Source organism: Peromyscus eremicus, chromosome X, assembly GCF_949786415.1.
Source record: "Peromyscus eremicus chromosome X, PerEre_H2_v1, whole genome shotgun sequence".
Taxonomy (NCBI): Eukaryota; Metazoa; Chordata; class Mammalia; order Rodentia; family Cricetidae; genus Peromyscus; species Peromyscus eremicus.
The window spans coordinates 106,793,805-106,813,471 of record NC_081439.1 but is presented as its reverse complement, the minus strand read 5'-3'; the positions used below and the strand labels follow the sequence as shown (position 1 = coordinate 106,813,471).

The 19,667-nt window shown below is 36.9% G+C and overlaps 1 protein-coding gene across 2 annotated transcripts; it reads left to right on the top strand.

Moving 5' to 3' along the window:
• The first annotated feature begins 1,508 nt into the window (after positions 1-1,508).
• On the top strand, positions 1,509-2,594 carry LOC131899420 (U3 small nucleolar RNA-associated protein 14 homolog A-like). 2 transcript variants are annotated; one of them, XM_059250872.1, is made up of 2 exons: positions 1,509-1,597; positions 2,336-2,594. In XM_059250872.1, exons 1-2 carry the CDS (start codon positions 1,517-1,519, stop codon positions 2,555-2,557), a joined length of 303 nt encoding a protein of 100 aa, XP_059106855.1. In that variant the 5' UTR covers positions 1,509-1,516; the 3' UTR covers positions 2,558-2,594. The 2 variants fall into 2 exon arrangements, 1 of the variants encoding a protein (XP_059106855.1); XR_009376086.1 differs by having other exon boundaries at positions 1,579-1,677.
• Positions 2,595-19,667: the final 17,073 nt, after the last annotated feature.

Genomic DNA, 19,667 nt, shown 5'->3' with positions numbered 1-19,667 from the left:
CCAGTAGCTCCAACTGGCAGCTGCCACTCATTTGAGAGAGACAATTAGGAAGCTGGTTTTAGCTCCGTTTTAGAATCTTTTTTCTCAGTTTTTAGGTGGAAACTCTTGCCCCCACGTTGGACGCCATTTGTAGCTAAAGTTTTCCTGCCTGGCCCACAGTCAGGACAAATCTCTCTCACCTGCCAGTCCCACAGCCTCAGACCCAGCCAAGTAAACACAGAGACTTATATTGGTTACAAACTGTATGGCCGTGGCAGGCTTCTTGCTAACTGTTCTTATAGCTTAAATTAATCCATTTCTATTAATCTATACCTTGCCACATGGCTCGTGGCTTACCGGCATCTTCACATGCTGTTTGTCATCGTGGCAGCTGGCAGTGTCTCTCTGACTCAGCCTTCCACTTCCCAGCTTTATTCTCCTCCTTGTCCTGCCTATACTTCCTGCCTAGCCAATGGCCAATCAGTGTTTTATTTATTGACCAATCAGCAACACATTTGCCATACAGAACATCCCACAGCATTGTGGTTTAAGGATTTATGGTTGGTACTTGTATGGAACACTATATCTTACAATAGTAACACAATAAAAAGGTATTGTTTCAATAAATTCAGACTACACCTCTGACAGTGAACAACAGATATCAAATTCTGGTCAAAGTATGCTTAGTTTACCTCTCACTTTAGTAAAGAGCCTATTACTCAGATGTACTAAAAATAATGTCAAAATTTACATCTTACAAAGTTTAAATTAAAACTACTTAATACAGATAATAATTTAAAAAGTTTGCTTCTGGGTTTATTTTTGTCTTATTTTTTACAATCAAGTCTAAGCAAAAACATTACTCCTTCAATTACAGTGTGTCAAAAAAGACCTGCCCAGCAACCTTAGTGTGTTTGCTTTGAAACAATGTCACTATGCATCTCATACTGGTCTCAAGTTTGTAATCCTTCTGCTTCATCTTTCCCTAGAGGAAGAGAAGCCTCTATTTGTAGTTGGACCTTTATGTTGGGAACTCTGGCTCCCCAGTAATGACACAGAGACTTTTTATTAATTATAAAAGATTAGCTGTGGGTTAGGCTTATTACTAACTAGCTCTTACAACTTAAATGAACCTATTCTACTAATCTACGTATTGCCACATGGCTTGGGGCTTTATCTGACTTCCAGCATGTCTTGCTCCCTCTCATCTCCTGGTGACCTCACCTTTCTTCTTCCCAGCATCCTCTGTGTCTGACTGTCCTGTTTATACCTCCTGTCTAGCTAATGGCTCTTTAGCTTTTTACTAAACCACTAAGAAGGTGCCTTGGAAAAGACATATCTTCACAGTGTACAAAAAGATTTTCCACAGAATCTACTGCTGCAAAATTCAGAGAGACTACAAACTCTGGAGGAAGTAGAAGAGATAGGTAAAGAGGACTGTCTTCCAAATAAGGAGCTCCCTAGAGCTGCAGTAGAAGGGGAGCAGATGAGAAGGAACCCCCAAAATCAGTTGAAGGGGAAGAAAAAGAAGGAGCAAATGATTAGTCTACAGAACCTCCTGACTACAAGAACTCCTTCTGTGACATCAGTGGCGGTTCCCACAACAGTAGAGGAGCTGGTGAGTAGAGCCAGGGTCTTGGGCTTGTGAGGGCTGGAGCTGGAACAGAACAGGTCCTTCTTACAGCACCATCTACGAAGGTTGGTTTTGCTGGAAATACATTTCAGGAGTTAAGAGGTCCAGATTACCATGGTGGGAGGCTGTGCCGAAGTGTCAGTTTAATAGATACAGATATGTGGACACAGCTGAGCCACACAAGAAGCCTAAATTCTGAGCCACTAAATCTCCCTGGGGTGACTGTCAACCAGCCCTCATTGGAGGCGGTAGTCACTGAAAGCTCTGGTTAGATCTCAGGCCCAACAACTAAGTTCAGTTACTGAGTTACTGCTAAAGTTCCCTCCCCTCAATTCCTACCACCAGTAGCTGCCCCCAACGCCAAATTAAGTTATTAAAACTAGCGAGACAAAACACCCTATCCACTTTTTCTGGGATATAAACTGCTGGAAGTTCCCATTCTGGCCTCGCTTGGAGCATCTGCTGTTGACCCAGACCATCCTTTCTCCCACTCTAAAACTTCCTTATTGAAGGTTTCAAATTGTGTCATATGATGACGAGCCAAGGATATTCACCCTAGAGAGAGAAATCGGAGCATGATTTCATGATTTGTTCCTTTTGCGAATCGATCATCCTTTTAGCTCTTCCCCCTAGGGGGCGCTAAGATGTCACAACCCAGGATTCGGTCTTGTCATGAAGAACTGGAAAGACAAGTTTCAGTTCTTTGCACTTGTTTTTTCCCAGGAAGATGAAGTGGAGAGAGACCAAAAGCAAATGATAAAGGAAGCTTTTGCCGGGGATGATGTCATCAAGGAGTTCCTAAAAGAGAAGAGGGAAGCTATCCAGGCCAATAAGCCAAAGGACCTGGACCTGACCTTGCCTGGCTGGGGAGAGTGGGGCGGGATGGATTTGAAACAGAGCACCAAGACAAACCAGTATCTGTCAACAAAAGTAAAGGGATTTTAGGTTGAATCATTTGCTAATAAACAAAGGATGAGCTGTGGATGGTGACACCTGCCTTTAATCCAAGCAGAGGTAGGTGGATCTCTGATTTACAGAGTGAGTTCTAGGAGAGCCAAAGCTGCATAGTGAGACCCTGTCTCAAAAAAATAATTAATAGCTATAATGAGCAAAAGATGTTTGCACTGTGGGAGGAAACTAGTGCATGATTGTTGTCCTCTAGAATATCACAGGAAATAATGAGTGTTGTTAGGTAAAGTCACATAAAGTAGAAATTAGAAAATAGGCTGAAGACCCAGAGAGAAATTGGGCTTCTCTAGAGGGGAGCATGTGACCCAAAAAATGACATTGATCTCCATAACCTGTATGTTCCTTTCAGTCCTGAAGTTTTACCCATAAGCAGTTCAATATTGAAATGAGTTACATTATTCCCTTCTAAAAGAGGAACTATTTAATGGGTGCATAACAGAGATGAGGGCTGGGCATGGAATTCTGAACACTTGTCTAGCATGCAAAAGACTCTGGGTTCAATTACTGGCACTGGCTGAGGGACAACATGATCAAACATGAACAGGAATGCAATCTCAACACTCTGGAAGTGAAGGCAGGAGGACCAGAACTTCAATCTTGTCTTTGGCTACACAATAAGCTTCAGCCTGAGAAACATGAGACTCTATTAAAACATATACACAAGGATGTGAGAGCTACATTTTGATCATATTCTATTTGATCTTAGTTTGCAAATCAGTCACTATGGAAATTTTAATCACTGGGAGAATACAAAATTAGGCAACTGGGTATAATGGAGGATGTAAAAGATGGTTCTGATGGGGCCGGTGAAACAGTTCATTGGATAAAGATGCTTGCATCAAATCTGACAATTTGAGTTTTTTCCTTGGGGACAGCAGGCTCATATATTTGAGTGTTTGGTTTTTAGTTGGTGGACTATTTAGGAAGGATTATGTAGTGAGTGTGGGCTTGTCAGAGAAAGTGTGTTACTTAGGTAGACTTTGAGGTTTCAAAAATCCATGTCAGGCCAGGCTTGCTCTCTCTCTGCCTGGGGTCATAATCCCCTCAAAATAAACATGGATTTGTTCACCCTTTGAATCTGTAAGTAATCCCCTAATTAAATGCCTCATTTATAAGATGCCTTATTCATGTTGTTTCTTAATAGCAATAGAATAGTAACTAAGACACTGTATTTATATATTATTGTCAAGCCAAACTGTGAAGTGGTTTTCTAAGAATCACCCTTGATATTTTAGGTCTCCCTCCTTTATTCCTCCTTCCTCTTTCTCACTCTCCATGTCTCTCTGTCTGACTCTGTCTTAGTCTCTCACTCTCTCTAATGCGGTATCTCATAGAGTTTAGTGTAGCCTTGAACTCACTCTATAGATGAGGGTGCCTTGAATCCCTGCTTCTCCTGTCTCTTCTTCCCAAGTACTTGAATTATAAGTGTTAGCTACCACACGTTCATTATGTGATTCTGGGGATTGAACTCAGGGCATTGTGCAGACCAGATGCTACCAAGTCTGTAACTTATTTCATTAAGACAGAAATTATTAGTTCCAATGAACAACAAAATGTGTGTCAAGATGGGGTAGTGCTCCTGAAACTGAACTCGGTTTTCATATTGTTGGTGGCATGCACAGAGAATTGGCACAAACAAGACATTTCCTAAAGGGAAAGGGAGCCTGTTTCTTTCAGTACTGCCATGGCCACCATGTAGTACTCAGTTTCTCTTGAGTCTACCATTAACTCTCCCTAAAGACTACTGGCTTGAAGGTCTCCATTTTTCTACTTATTTTTTTTTCCTTTCTAGCCACTGGGGAATTGTTTACAGATTTGAAGGTAGCAATCTGCTGGAGAAAAGCATATGGGAAGGAAATGGAGCCAACGGATTCTGTTCACCCACACTTCTCTCATTCTAATTAAGGAAATCCCATTCCCTGTCTAGATACATCTTGGTGCCAAGGGAAACGACTGATGCTATCAAGTAGGGCCCATCAGCTCTGCATCCTCTGATGCTTTAAGAGGTTGAAGCTGAGTTCAAGAACCTGGACACATTCAGGATTCAGACACATTCTTTGCTTTCCTTCAAACATCAATTACAGGAAAGGAAGAAATAGGGAATGGAGTGGGGAGAGAAAGGAATATCATAATCTAGAACTATACAAATGCTCCACTGTAATGGGCTATATCTTTCAAACATGGGCCAAACTAAATGAGTATTCCTTTGGGGTGCTTCTTGTCAAATATTTGTTCGTATTTATGTGAAAAGTTACAAAGAAATATGTATCTTTTTTCTACCTGTCCTATTTTTGTTGCTGGAGATTGAACCCAAGACATGTAACACATACACTCTACCATTTAGCTGCATACATGAGTCTCCAAATATTTCTTGATATTCAAATGAAAACAAGTTCCTCAGAGCTGAGAAACCTAGGCTAATGTCCATAGAGCTGTGTACTTCTTGAATATACTGTATTTTGAATTAATGGTGACAAATTGACATTGTACAAGAAAGAAAAGGAGCCAGAGATTTATGGCTGCAGCTGGATGTAACATAGGTGTAAAGTTATAATAAAGCCTTACTGACTTGTTATGACAAAATAGTTCTAAAAACATACATAAGAAAGCAACTTGATTGAGCTGGTACATTCTCACATGTAGAAAAATAAGTCATTAGATTCAAGGCTACAGCCCCACTTCAGCATCAAGCTGGTAAAGAGCAAGATCCAACTTCAGTTTAGACATGCTTTTCCAGTCATGACACTCATCCAGAAGGTACCACTCCACAAGCAAATTGTGGCTGTAGCAGCAGAGAAATAAGGCAGATGGCTTTTACCAGGTAAGTAGAAATAGAGACTGGGGCTGGAATTGGGGCTGAGACGTAACACAAAAAGTCTGCCCTGAGTGACCCACTTCTTTCACGTATCCATCACCTTCCAAAGTTTCTACACTTTCCCAATATGGTGCCAGGGCCTGGAGACCAGTGTTATAACATAAGAGCCAATAATGGACATTTTACATTCAAGCCATAGAAACATGGAAAGGGGCTTTTTTGCTGAAATACCTAATAATGAATCTGGGAAATTTCTCCTTTTCTGAAATGGCATACTGATTGAATTTAACTTTCCTGTGATTGAATTTCTGTTCCCACAGTCTTTTTCATCCTAAAGAGTTTGAGAATTTGTTGAAAGTTATTAATTCTTCCAAGGAAAATGTACAACTAGGCACTGTTCTCCATCTACTTTCAGCTCCAGATACATTTAGAATTCCTGGACTTACCACTCCTATGTTGTCTCCCAGCCCCAAATACCCACAACCTGTGGAAATTTTTGTCGAACAACCCTCTAAGTCAGTTCCCAGGGCCTTAGACTTCAAAGTAGCAGTCATAGCTTATGGATCTTTGGTTTATGAGCAAAGATTTCAAACTGCAATGTTATACTGATCATTCCACAATGAAGTAGGGAGTAACATCCATTTATCCATTGTTCTATAGAAGATAAAGGCCTTGTAATTCATTTAATATTAAAACAACCTAAATAATTTGGCATTAGTATTATGTCTATTTTTATCAGCAAATAAATAGATGCAAAGAAGCAAATGTGAGCCTTCAAACACAATCTCTATATGTAAATATGTGTATTCTGTGTTGTTTAAGGATGATTAATCTAACTTCTCTAAATCTCAGGCTCATTATTTCTTCAGAAATTTCAGTCTACAGGAATTTAACCAGCAACAGGTTTTAGTGAAGATTTTGTGACCTCGTGTAGAATAGTGTCATGAAGATTTAATATTTCTAATTGCAAAAAATCTAAAATTAATATATTTTAAATCATCATCTGAATTTGACAGTTGTGAAATGGTTTGGGAGCAATGGATTAATATGCACAATGTATAAATATGTCGAGATAAAAAACATAAAAACAAAGCATCTGAAGCAATTAAGTCAATGCCAGCAAGTCATCATAAGAGGCATATCTCAAGAGAATAGCAAATGGCTAATAATTATATTTAAAGTTCTGTATAGAGTTTGTCACTAGGGTAGTGCAAATCAAACTACATTGAGACTATATCCCACTCCAGTTTGAATGGTTATCATTAAAAAAAGAAATAATAGCATGCACTGATTATATTAGAGAATAATTGATCTTTATGTACTACTGTTCAGCATTTAAACTAGTTCAGTCATTAGAGAAAAAGAATAGGTGTGTTCCTTAAAAACTAAAAGTAGAGCTATAATATGATTGATCCACAGAACTTCTAGGTATATATACCTGGAGGACATGATATAAGCACACAGTTGGAATACTGAAATCTCAATGTACATGGTATCACTATTATAAATAGACAAGTTATAGAATCAGAATTAGTGTCCATCAGCTGACATTTAAATAAAATATAGTATATGTAGTATGTACACAGAATATTTTATATGTAACCATAATATATAAATATATATTAGAGGGTTATATAGCAATAAAATTGAATAAACATTTTATAAATAGAAAGCATTATGTTAGCAAAATGAAATGGACATGGAAAGTCAGCTCTCACATAATTTCTTTCATATGAAAACAGATAAACAGAAGACTAGAAAACAGAAAAGTGATACTTGAGGATTAGGAATGAGATTGCAAGAAAAGAAAGGTACTATAGGGGAATACAAAGAAGGACAGTCCCAACCATTGGAAATTTATGGGTATATATGAATATCACAATGGCACTCATTAAGTTAGATAGTTAACTGATTGAAATGCCATGCTGATTTGTTAATAAGTATAACAAAACAAATCAAAATCTTAGTATAGATTATTTACATTTCAATGTGAATATGTACAGTAAAGTACCATATCATTTAAATATACAATGCTTACATTTTAGTAGTCCTTTCCCAATATATTAAAAAGTGATAAGATTTCTAGTAATATGCACATATTCGAGTTGATAGCTCATCTACTTAACCTCGAGAAATGTGAAATAAGTCTCTTTATTTTCATGAAATTAATTTTCTCATAATTAGTTTAATGATATAGAATGTTCTACATTGATAATTTGAACTCTTTGTGGTACATTTATCTGACATCTTCTTTCTCATTTTTGTTTGTTTTTTTGGACTAAGGGTTACATGGTGTTGTCATCGATTATTCATAGTGATTCTTAATTAAATATTTTAATTAATAATTTTCATCCAATTTTTGAGTGAGAAATGTTACAAACAAAACCCATAATCTAATGACAAAAAAAGAAAAACCTGCTTCTTGAAAATTAGCACATTTTCTTGCTTCCAAATGTTGGACAGGGAAATTAACACCTCCAGATTTCTGAAGTCAGTGTTCTTAATATCATTTTTATGAATATGCACTAGAGCTTCTTTTCTTAAAAATATATACATCTTTAGTGGAGCTATAGTGATGGGTCAGTGGTTAAAAGGTTAAGAGCATTGAAATTTTGTTCCCAGCACTCCCATGGCTCACAACCATCTATGACTCTGGTTTCAGGAGATCTAACCTCTCCTTCTAACTTCCAAGGGATCCAGGCATTCATACACTGTACATTAATACATTCATGCAAACAACCACACCATATATATATATATGAAACATTTCTGCAAATAGCTTTTAATTTTAATTTTTTTTAATATTTTATTATTTTAAATATGTTTGTTATACTATTATATATACTTATTGTATATATCCCTGGCTTCCACAGAGGAAAGAAGAGGTGGGAAAAACTTCAAGAATTCGAGTTACAGATAATTGAAAGTTATCAAGGAGTTATTGGAATTAAACTTGGGTCCTCAGCAAGAGCAACAAGTGTGGTCATATTTTATTTGTGCACCCCAATAAAGCTTATCTGAGGATCAGAGGAATAGGATAAGCCACAACTAACATCACCTCATCAACTCCTCAACCTCCAAAGAGACTACTTCCTGTATACCCATGCTTATATGCCTTTCTGTCCCTGACCTCTCACTTCCTTTCTCCACCCAGCTACATCACTTTCCACTTTCCTCCCAGCTCTATCACTTCCTGTCTGTCTGTACAAACCTCCAGACCTCTATGGTTGACTAGTACTGGCAATTAAAGGCATATGACACCATGCCTGGCTCTGTTCACAGTGTGGCCTTGAATTCACAGAGATATGGATGAATCCCTGCCTCTTAAATGCTAGAATTAAAGGTATATGCTACCATTGCCTGACCTCTATGTTTAATATAGTGGCTGGCTTTTTCCTCTGATCCTCAGATAAGCTTTATTGGGTGCACAAATAAAATATCACCATACTTCCCCTTTTTTGTCCAAAATAAAAAATATAACTTTAATCCTAGCATTTGGGAAGCAGAGATTCATCCAGATCTGTGGCTTGTCCTATTCCTCTGATCTCTCAATTTTTAACCCAATATCTGGCTCCAGGTTTTTTATTAATAAGACAGTTTAGTAATTTGTCTCACAAGCAAGTGCTCTGAACTATTGACCTATTTCCCTACCCCAATTTTCATGATTTTATAATTAAATTTTAATTTAAAATTTTAAAAGCAGAAATGGAAAGTGTTTTTAAAAAAAAATTCACAGAATTATTATGACGTATTTTCTTTGAGAAAGACCAAAAAAATGGAAATACAGAGATGATGGGTGATATCACTCTGTATGCTGTGAAATGTTACTGATTGGCTGATAAATAAAATGCTGATTGGCTAGTAGCCAGGCAGTAAGTATAGGTGCTTCTGAGAATTGGTGGTACACATGGCTCCCAGAGCCAGAGCTGGCAGTAAATGTACCACCACCATGTTAGAAACTGAGGTGGGCAGAGCCAGCAGCTAAAGCTGCCATTTCAGTCCTAGTAATACTGCAGTTTAAAGCAATAGATTCACAATAAGGCAGAGTCAGATGGAATAAGACTTTAAATGGTTTACGATATGTATAAAAGTATACATAGGCTTGGAAGAGAGAGGAAAAGGAATATAGACAGTTATATAAAGAAACAGAAAGTTTTAAAAAATAAAATCTTTAAAAAGGAAATAAAAGTAATATTAAAAATAAGTCATGTAAAGATGGATATTACACACAGAATCTAGATTATGTTGTCTTTGATGTTTTTAACTGCAGAAAGACATTTGATTGTAAACCAATATGTATATTTTAATGGTATTTTGACTTCAAAATGTATGTATAACGATATGTTGCTTTGGAAAAGAGGTTCTGTTTTTGTTTCCACAGGAAGCAAGAGGCTATGCATTTGTTCCAGGTTAAGATGGATCAGATTTGATCAAGCCAGACCTCCTGAACCTTAACAGATTGTGCCTATCAACAAAGGTTATAGTCGGTCATCCCAGGACTTGACCATTATCTCAAATTTTCTCAGGATCCCCATAAGACTACCAGGGCCCCCTATCAACAGGAAGTAGCCTAGAACACTATGCCCACATTCCCCAAAAATGAATTATGGATGTTTGTCTTTGTTTAGAGATTGGTTACAAATTGTTATTGTTCACAGTCAATATCTTTCTAAAAAATAAATAAAGGGGGATATAATATGGAAATATAGGCTGTAGATATGATAAGATAAAAGGGTAGATTGTTGAACCTACTTTTAAAGAGCAACTTGTTTAAAATGTTTTACATTGGTATAGATTTTAGTTTATTGATACAACTTTAGAGTTGATTTTGTGATATATATATATATATATATATATATATGCTCTCATTTAAGGTATTATGTTTATATAACTCATTTAAATTGTAATAGGTAATTACAAAATACTGATTAATAAGTAGTCTTCTATGATAGTTAAACTTATAGTCATGTTAAGTTTTCTAGGTATACATAGATATAATTCAATTAGGTAGGTAATCTTCAAACACTTCAAAGACCTACAGAATATGGCATTTAAAATGTTTTAAAAACTTAGACTTTCTGGACAATGAGATACACCTGCTCCTGGCAGCACCCATTTACTTCAGAAATGTAGATGAACAATCAAAGACACTCCATATGGAGTTTATCTTCTTCTTGGCAAAGATAGCCATTTGGGCAAGAAACTATTCTTGCCTGGACTGCTTGATAAAATGTTTTATGCAGAACCCATCGGAAGGTGACCACTTAACTTTAGAAGGCAAGATGGTCCTTCAGGTTCCTGTTTTGCAGAAGAAACTGCCAGATATTCTACAGGATACAGAGAGAAGTGATTGAGAGACTCTAGGCCTATTGGCTGAAGATGGATGCTCCAAAGTTGCAGAGGAACTTTGGATGACTGTCCATGCAGGCAGCTGTCTGTCATTTCCAGAATTTTGAAAGTTGCTTACAATGCATTTCCTGTTTACTTAGGTAATATTATATCATTCTTCTTAGGTCTTTGATGCAGTTGAAGACCAGATAGTTATAATTTTCCTTGGCTATGATAAAATACAAATTAGATATGAAACTTTAGACTCATACATATAGGCTAGATAGAATATACTAGATATTATAACTCTAATTCTTGTTTGAAAACTGTTCTATTATATGTAATTTTACTATGTTGAAGTTAAAACCTTCCTTTTAAATAGAAAGAAAAGGGGAAATGATGGGTGATACTACTCTGTGTGCTGTGAATATATTGCTCTGATTGGTTGATAAATAAAATGCTGATTGTCCAATAGCCAGTCAGGAAGTATAGGTGGGATAAGCAGACGAGAATTCTGGGAAGAGGAAGGTCGAGTCAGGAGATGCCAGCCCTCCATACAGGGAGCAGCATGTAATGACACACAGGTAAAGCCATGGAAAATGTGGTGACATATAGATTAACAGAAATGGGCTGAGTTTAAATGTAAGAGCTAGTTAGTAGTAAGCCTGAGCTAATGGCCAAGCAGTTTTAATTAACATAAGCCTCTGTGTGTTTACTTGGTTCTGAGCAGCTGCGTACCATGTGGGACACAGGAAAACTTTCAGCTACACAGAGACAACATATAAAGAAAAAAGGCACAAATATTTGTTTGGCATATTCCTTTTTGTATACTACACTGCATACTACTCTTAGTATGGACAGTTTATATCGAATCATTTAAGTGAGTTTATCACTGGATAATCCCCTTTCTCAGATGAAGCAATGTGATAAGCATTTTTGTTTATTTAAAAAACTATGTCCTAAATAATATTTCATAATATAATCACCTGTTATAAAATATAACTTGTTATTGATCAATACAAATCCCATTAGATTACTGCCTCAGGGGCATACACTACTGATGTTTTGTTTTCTTGACATGTTCCTTAAATGATTTCTTGTAAAATCCTAGGTAGAGTTACACAGTGTCTCATATTGTCTTCATACCATTTGTGACTATAAGATACACATTGCTATTAATTGTTATTTTAAATTATTTATAAGTAATTAAATTTTTCATTTATTATTTTTCTGTTTTTGTATCCTGTCTGCAGTTTCCCCTTCCTCCTCTCCTCTTTTGCTCCCAGTCTCTCTACAACACTTCCCTTCCTTCATCCATCCATTCATCCTTCATTTCTCTTTAGAAAAGGGCAGGTCTCTGATGTGTGATATCATTCTGTATGCTGTGAAAATGTGTTGCTCTGATTCGTTGATAAATAAAGCTGTTTGGCCAATAGTGAGACAGAATAAGGTTAGGCAGGACATTCTAAAGAGAGAGTGAGGAAAGAAGAAGACCAAGAGAGGAGACATTGTTAGCTGCCACCATGAGAAGCAAGATGTAAAGGTACCAGTAAGCCACAAGCCACGTGGTAAAGTATAGATTTATAGAAATGTGTTAAGATGAAAGAGCTAGCTAGCAAGAAGCTTGAGCCATTAGACAATACAGTTTTTAATTAATATAAGCCTCTGTATATTTATTTGGGTCCAAGTAGCTGCAGACTGGCAGGTGAGAGAATTTTGTCCTGACTGTGGGCCAGGCAAGACACAGAAAAACTTTCAGCTACAAATGGTGTCCAAACATGGGACCTAAAACCTGAGAAAACTTTTTAAAAAACTCTAAAATGGAGCTAAAAACAGCTTCCTAGTTATGTCTCTCAGGCCAGCTGTGAGCTACAGTTGGCAGGTTTGCAGTGGCTTATGGGCTTGAGTGTAGCATGGCAGATTTCCACCATGGTAAACAGTGGCATCTCCAAGCTGCACAGTGCACTGTACTGTGACAGATTTACCTTTGCTAGTACAGGGGGGAAAAAAGTTTCTGGGCTACATGCTGCTGGATGGAAGCATAGACCCACTGCTTCCCATAGCCAACAGTGAGCCTGGTTCCCAGAGCTGGTGGTAAACATACCACCACCATGTTGGAAAACTGAGGTGAATGGAGCCAGCAGCCAAAGCTGCCATATTAGTCCTAGTCATGCTGCACTTTAAAGCAATAGATTCACAAAAAGATAGATTCAGATGAAATAAAACTCTAAATGGTTTACATTATGTGTAAAAATATACATAGGCTTGGAAGAGAGAGGAAAAGGAGTATAGACAGTTATATAAAGAAATAGAAAGTTTTAAAAAATAAAATCTTTAAAGAGAAAGTAAAAGTAATATAAAAATAAGCCACATAAAGATAGAAATCACACAGGGAGTCTGGATTATATTGTCTTTGGGATTTTTAACTACAGAGAGACATTTGATTGTAAAGGCTGCTCAGTTAAACCAATATGTATATTTTAAAGGTATTTTGACTTCAAAATTTGATCTAAGGATATGTTGCTTTGGAAAAGAGGCTCTGGTTTTGTTTTGACAGAAAGCAAGAGACTAAGCATTTGTTCCAGGTTAAGATGGATCAGATTTGATCAAGCCAGACCTCCTGAACCTTAACAGATGGTACCTATCAACAAAGGTTATAGCTGGTCTTCCCAGGACTTGACCATTATCTTGAATTTTCTCAGGATCCCCATAAGGCCATCAGCACCCCCTTATCAGCAGAAAGTAGCCTAGAATACTATGCCCACATTCCCAAAAACTAGACTATGGATGTTTGTCTTTGTTTAGGTTTTTAGTTACAAATTATTATTGGTCATAGTCAATTTCTCTCTAAAAGAAGAGAGGGGCATATGATATAAAATATAGGATATAGATATGATAGGATAAAAGTGTAGATTATTGGTCATACTTTGAAGAGCAACTTATTTAAAATGTTTTACATTGGTATAGATTTTAGTTTATTGATTCAATTTTAAAGTTAATTTTGTAATATTGTATGTATATTTCTACTCTTGTTTAAGTTATGTTTGTGCAGCTCATTTTAATGTATAATTAAGAAATACAGATTAATTATCAGTCATTCATGATAATCAAAACTATAGTCATGTTAAGTTTTCTAGGTATACATAGATATACTTCAGTTAGGTAGGGTATCTTTAAATACTTCAAAGACCTACAGAATGTGGCATTTAAAATGTTTTAAAAACTTAGACTTTCCTGCACAGTGAGACACATCTTCTCCTCGTAGCACCAATTTACTTCAAAGAGAAAGATGGGCATTGAAGACACTCCATATGGGTTTATCTTCTTCTTGGCAAAAATAACCATTTGGGCAAGAAACTGTTCTTGCCTGAACTTCTTGACAAAATTTTGTATAAAATGGACATGTAGGACCATAGAAGGTGACCACCTTTGCAAGATGAAATGGTGGTTCTTTAGGTTCTTGCTTCACAGAAGAAACTGTCAGACATTTTACATCACACAGAAAAAAGTGACTGAGAGTCTAGACCTATGGACTGAAGATGGATTCCCCAATATTGCAGAAGAACTTTGGGTGACTATCCAGGCAGCCAGCCATCTCTGTCATTCTTGATTTTTGGAAGTTGCTTACAATGTTCTTCCTGTTTACTTAGGTAATATTGTATCCTTCTGAGGTCTTTGATGTAGTTGAAGACTAGACAGTTATAATTATGGTTTTCCTTGGATTTAATAGGAGATAAGGTAGAATGAAACCTTGGATTCAAATGTAGGATAGATAGGATATCTTCTTTGAATTTGCTAAATACAAACAGACTAGATATTATAACTATAATTCTTGCTTGATAACTGTTTTGTTATATGTAATTTTGCTGTGTTGAAGTTAAAACCTTCCTTTTGAATAGAAAGAAAATGGAAATGATGGTTGATGTCATTCTGTATGCTGTGAAAATGTGTTGTTCTCATTGATTGATAAATAAAGCTGTTTGGCCAATGGTGAGGCAGAATAATGTTAGGTGGGATTCTAAAGAGAGAGGAAGGAAGAAGACAGAGAGAGTAGATGCTGCTAGCCGCTGCCATGAGAAGTAAGATGTAAATGTACTGGTAAGGCACAAGCCACATGGCAAAGTATAGATTCATAAAAATGGGTTAATTTACAATGAAAGAACTAATTAGCAAGAAGCTTGAACCATTAGGCCTTACAATTTGTACTTAATATAAGCCTCTGTGTGTTTACTCTGGGGATGCGAGTGGGAGAGATTTGTGACCGCCGGTGAGCCGGGACACAAGAAAATTTCTAGCTACAGGTCTCTCATAGATATGCATTGGATGTCTTACCTGGTTATAAGAGATGGCTAGTTCATGTTCTGTGTCCTTGGTGTTTCCATTGCACTAGGTTTCTTGCTCTTCCCAGAAATGTACCCTCCCTACATTCCAGTTGACTTTCCTAGTACTCTCTCCCTCACCTTTTCCCCCTCCTGATCCCTCATGTTCCCATCTCCACTCCCCATCCACACATCTCCCCATAATCCATCTATTCTATTTCCCCCTTCATTGTGAGATTCATGCGTTCTGCCTTGAGCCCTCCTTATTTCTTAGCTTCTTTGTGTCTGTGGATTGTAACATGGTTATCCTTTCTTAATGGCTAATATTCACCTATAAGTCAGTATATACCATGTTTTTCTTTCTTGGTCTGGGTTCCCTCACTCAGGATAATCTTGTATTCATTGAGATCCTTTATGGTAATCTCTGGTTGGCATATTTCTCTTTGTATACTAAAATACATGCTACTTTTGGTGTGGACAAATACTCTATATATGTTTCTTGCTTTTCCTTTATTTTTTCACATGCCCTTCTCAAGAAATTATTGTAATTAATATGAAAACAGTTTTCATAATTTCAAAAGTATTATTTTTGCTGTCTTCATTACTTTCTCTAATTGAAAAATGGATCCAATTGATAGATTCAATAGAGAACATGATACTATGCTCTTTGGGAAAAAAATAGCCAAATCTAGTATCACCAAGCCTGGTGATAAAATTTCCCCTATGCTATCTCATATTTTACTACAAAGATATTAATTTAAAATAGCTTGATTATTATTACATGGTAAATGAATCGACCCAAGAATCTGAAACTCTGTGCCAAACATTTTAGTGTGAAAAAGAGAAACAATGTAGGCAATGGTATGGTTTCCATTATTTAATTTATCGTTGTATAGGGTCAAAGCAATTCAAGTAACTTAATAGGTAGCTTATGACATAGGCAGTCATGCTTATGTCAATAAGACCTGTGGTGATATTTTATTTGTGCTGAAATGTGGTAGTATTTTATTTGTATGTTAATAAATAAAGTTTGCCTGGAAATTGCAAGCCATTTTACACAAAAGTCAGGCAGTGGTAGCACACACTCTTAATCCTATTACTTAGCAGGCAGGATCTCTGTGTGTTTAAGGCCACACTAGGGAACAGAACCGAGCATGGTGACACACACCTTTAATCCCAGTACCAACCATAGAAAACTGGAGGTCTATATAGACAGGCAGTGACAAGGAATTGAGATAGCTGGGCTAATATAGCCAATGAGAGGGCAGAACAGCAAGGCAATAAAGGTGTGTGTAAGACAGGAAGTAGCTCGCATTAGGAAGCTGCAGAGCTGGTAAGGTAAAGTTGACTGGTGGTAATTCCTATTTCCCTGATCTCTAAGTCTTTCACCCCTATATTTGGCTCCATGTTTTTTATTTAATAAGACCATTTAGAAATTCTTCTACATTTGGAGTCTAACTGTGGGGCCGGAGTTCACAAAAAACCCACTTGCCTGTGACTTTGGGGGCCCCATCTCTGCCAGAGCTGCAAGTGGCTGGAGCTACACACAGCTGTCTCAGGCTGGAATCTTTGGTTTTCTCTCTATAGGTGGGCGGTGGGCTCTCTCTCTCTCTCTCTCTCTCTCTCTCTCTCTCTCTCTCTCTCTGGATTTCCATCTCAGATTGCCACCACGCTTCTTTGAAATGCCCTCAGACTTCCACTGTTCTATGCAGACTTGATAAGTCAATTAAGAGATCTTAAAGGGAAAAAATAGTTAAAAGAGAAATATTTCCCCACATTAAAAAATGGGAAATATTTGTAAAATGGAAGGAATTGGTCTTTGTTTGATAACACATTAGGCAGTCTACAAATGGAACAATTAAATGAGAGGATTATTAATGTTGATGAGATGTACATAACATCAATTATTAATATTATTTGTTTAATTATCCTTATTGTAGTATTAAAAAGGTTGGTCAATTTAAGTGCCAAGACAAAAGTTTTATAAATCCTGCTAAATGACTTATAGAGAAATTCAGACTCAGATAGAAGAATTCAAAGATGAAATTATTTCAGGATTGAATTATATGGTTATAGAAAGGCAGCCTGTTTTCAAACAACCAAACTTAATCTATCCAATAACTTTACAGGAAATACCTCCTCAGGGGCATGTACAAGCTAACTGGACTCCAGTGGAAATGTTAGATTTAAGGAGATTTAAGGAAGCTATAGTATCATATGGTATGCATTCTCCATTTGTAAAGCAAATGTTAAACTCGTGGTCAACTTGTAATAGAATTATTCCACAGGACTGGAAAGAATTGGTAACAGCTGTCCTGGAGGCTGGGGCACAATTACAGTGGAGAACATGGTTTAAGGAGGAGGCTAAAACAATACCGCAACAACGTAGAACTAGAGGTGAGAAAATTTCTCAAGATCAGCTTCTTGGAGAAGGTGAATATGTGGATGTACAAAGACAATGTTTATATGATAACTAAACCTTAATTCTATGCCATATGGCAGCCATGAATACATGGGACAGAATTGAGGAAGCAGGAAGAAAAATTGAATAATTTATAAAAGTTATACAGGGCCTGAGAGAATTCTTCACTGTTTTCATACAAAGGCTGTCTTCCGCAGTAAATACAATGATACCAATTTCAGAAGCTAGACAGATAATAATTGAATCTTTTGCTTTTGAGAATGTGAATGCAGCATGGAAAAGTATAATCTGGCCGTTAAAGGCAAGATCAGCACCCTTGGAGGGATTGAATCAGGTACATAGTTAATAATGAGTCTCATGACCATGATGAGATGTGGTTAGGAGAGGTTATATCAAAAGCTTTGAGAAAAAGTAATGTCAGATGTTTTAGTTGTGGTAAACAAGGTCATTTGAAAAGGGAGTGTAAACATGGCATTTCTAGAAAGACTGTTTATTCATGGAACAACAGCAACAAAATACCCCTCCCTTCTGGATTATGCAGAAGGTGTGGTAAGGGTAAATATTGGACTAACAAATGTAGATCCACAGGGACAGACAAGGTAATCCTTTGCCTCTGTCCTCAGGAAATTACCAGAAGGGCCTCATGCAGGCCCCCACAGCAAATTCAGTTCAGACTTTTCCTGTCATCATAGAAGAAACCCCATCTCAGAGCAATTAAATAACCAAATGCCTATTGGAATAAACCAGGCTACTTGGGGTGATAGAACAATGGCAGCAGAGAGAATAGAAAATTTAGGAGAAACCATAAAGCAATTTTTTTGGCAAAATTCTACAAATGAACAAACAACAAAATTAAAAATATAAATAAATGGCGTTTTCTTGGAAGATTTAGTAGACACAGGTGCAGATGTGACAATGATTGTGACCAGAGATGAAGTCACCCTCAAGTGGAGAAGAATGGGATGCTGAGATGAAGCCATTCACAATCTGAGAAGAATAAACAGCCAAATTCCAAAAACACCAGCAATTTCCAGAATTTAAAATCCTGAATCATGACAGGACACTGGTGGAATTCAAGTTTATCTGGTACATGGAATACTCGCATCGAATGTGAGGTTGAGCTGTAAGCCTTGTGTACATCCTACTTCACAAATGAGTCTTTCAGAAACGCTAAGCTTGTAGGCTGAAGATGATGTCCCAATGATGCTTCAACATGCAGAGGAACCTCGAGTGACTGTCCAGGCAGCTGGCTGTTTCTGTCAATTCACATTTTTTTTTGGAAGTCACTTGTTTGTACTTCCTGTTTTACTAGGTAATATTATTTCCTTCTTGGGTCTCTGAGGGAGTTGAAGATTAGATAATTGTAGTAATAACTTTCCTTGTTAAGAAATTCAGAAAAGAAACTCACTAAGAGGTGTTAAGTGTATAGGTTTGAAAGACATCATAAGATAGTTTTCTGTTGGTAATACAAGATAGGATAGAAAGTGAATTAGGTATATTTTAGACTCACCAAAATAGGATAGATAATGAAATATTTTCTCTGAATTTGGCAACGTGAAGGGACTAGATATTGTTGATGTATTTATTTCTTGTATATATTGTATATATTGTACTTATTGCATATAGTTTTTCTTATATTAGTCATAACTTTTTTTATTTTTTTATTTTTATTAGACAAAAAAAGGGGAAATATGGTGATACTTTATTTGTGCTGAATTGTGCTGATATTTTATTTGTATGTTAATAAATAAAGTTTGCCTGGAAATCGCATGCTATTTTAAGTAAACACAAAAGTCAGGCAGTGGTAGCACACACCCTTAATCCTATTATTTAGCAGTCAGGGTGTTTAAGGCCACAGTAGGGAACAGAGCCAAGCAAGGTGACACACACCTTTAATACCAGTTCCAACCATAGAGACCTGGAGGTCAATACAGGCAGGCGGTGACAAGGAATTGAGGTAGCTGGGCTAATATAGCCAATATGAGGGCAGAACAAGACAATAAAGGCATGGGTAAGATAGGAAGTAGCTCACATTTGGAAGCTGCAGAGTTGGTGAGTTAAGGTTGGCTGGTGGCTATTCCTATTTCCCTGATCTCTAAGTCTTTCACCCCTATATTTGGCTCCATGGTTTTATTTAATAAGATGATTTAGACGTTTGTCTACAAAGACTATGTGGATGAAGTGAAGTACAATGATCTTTCT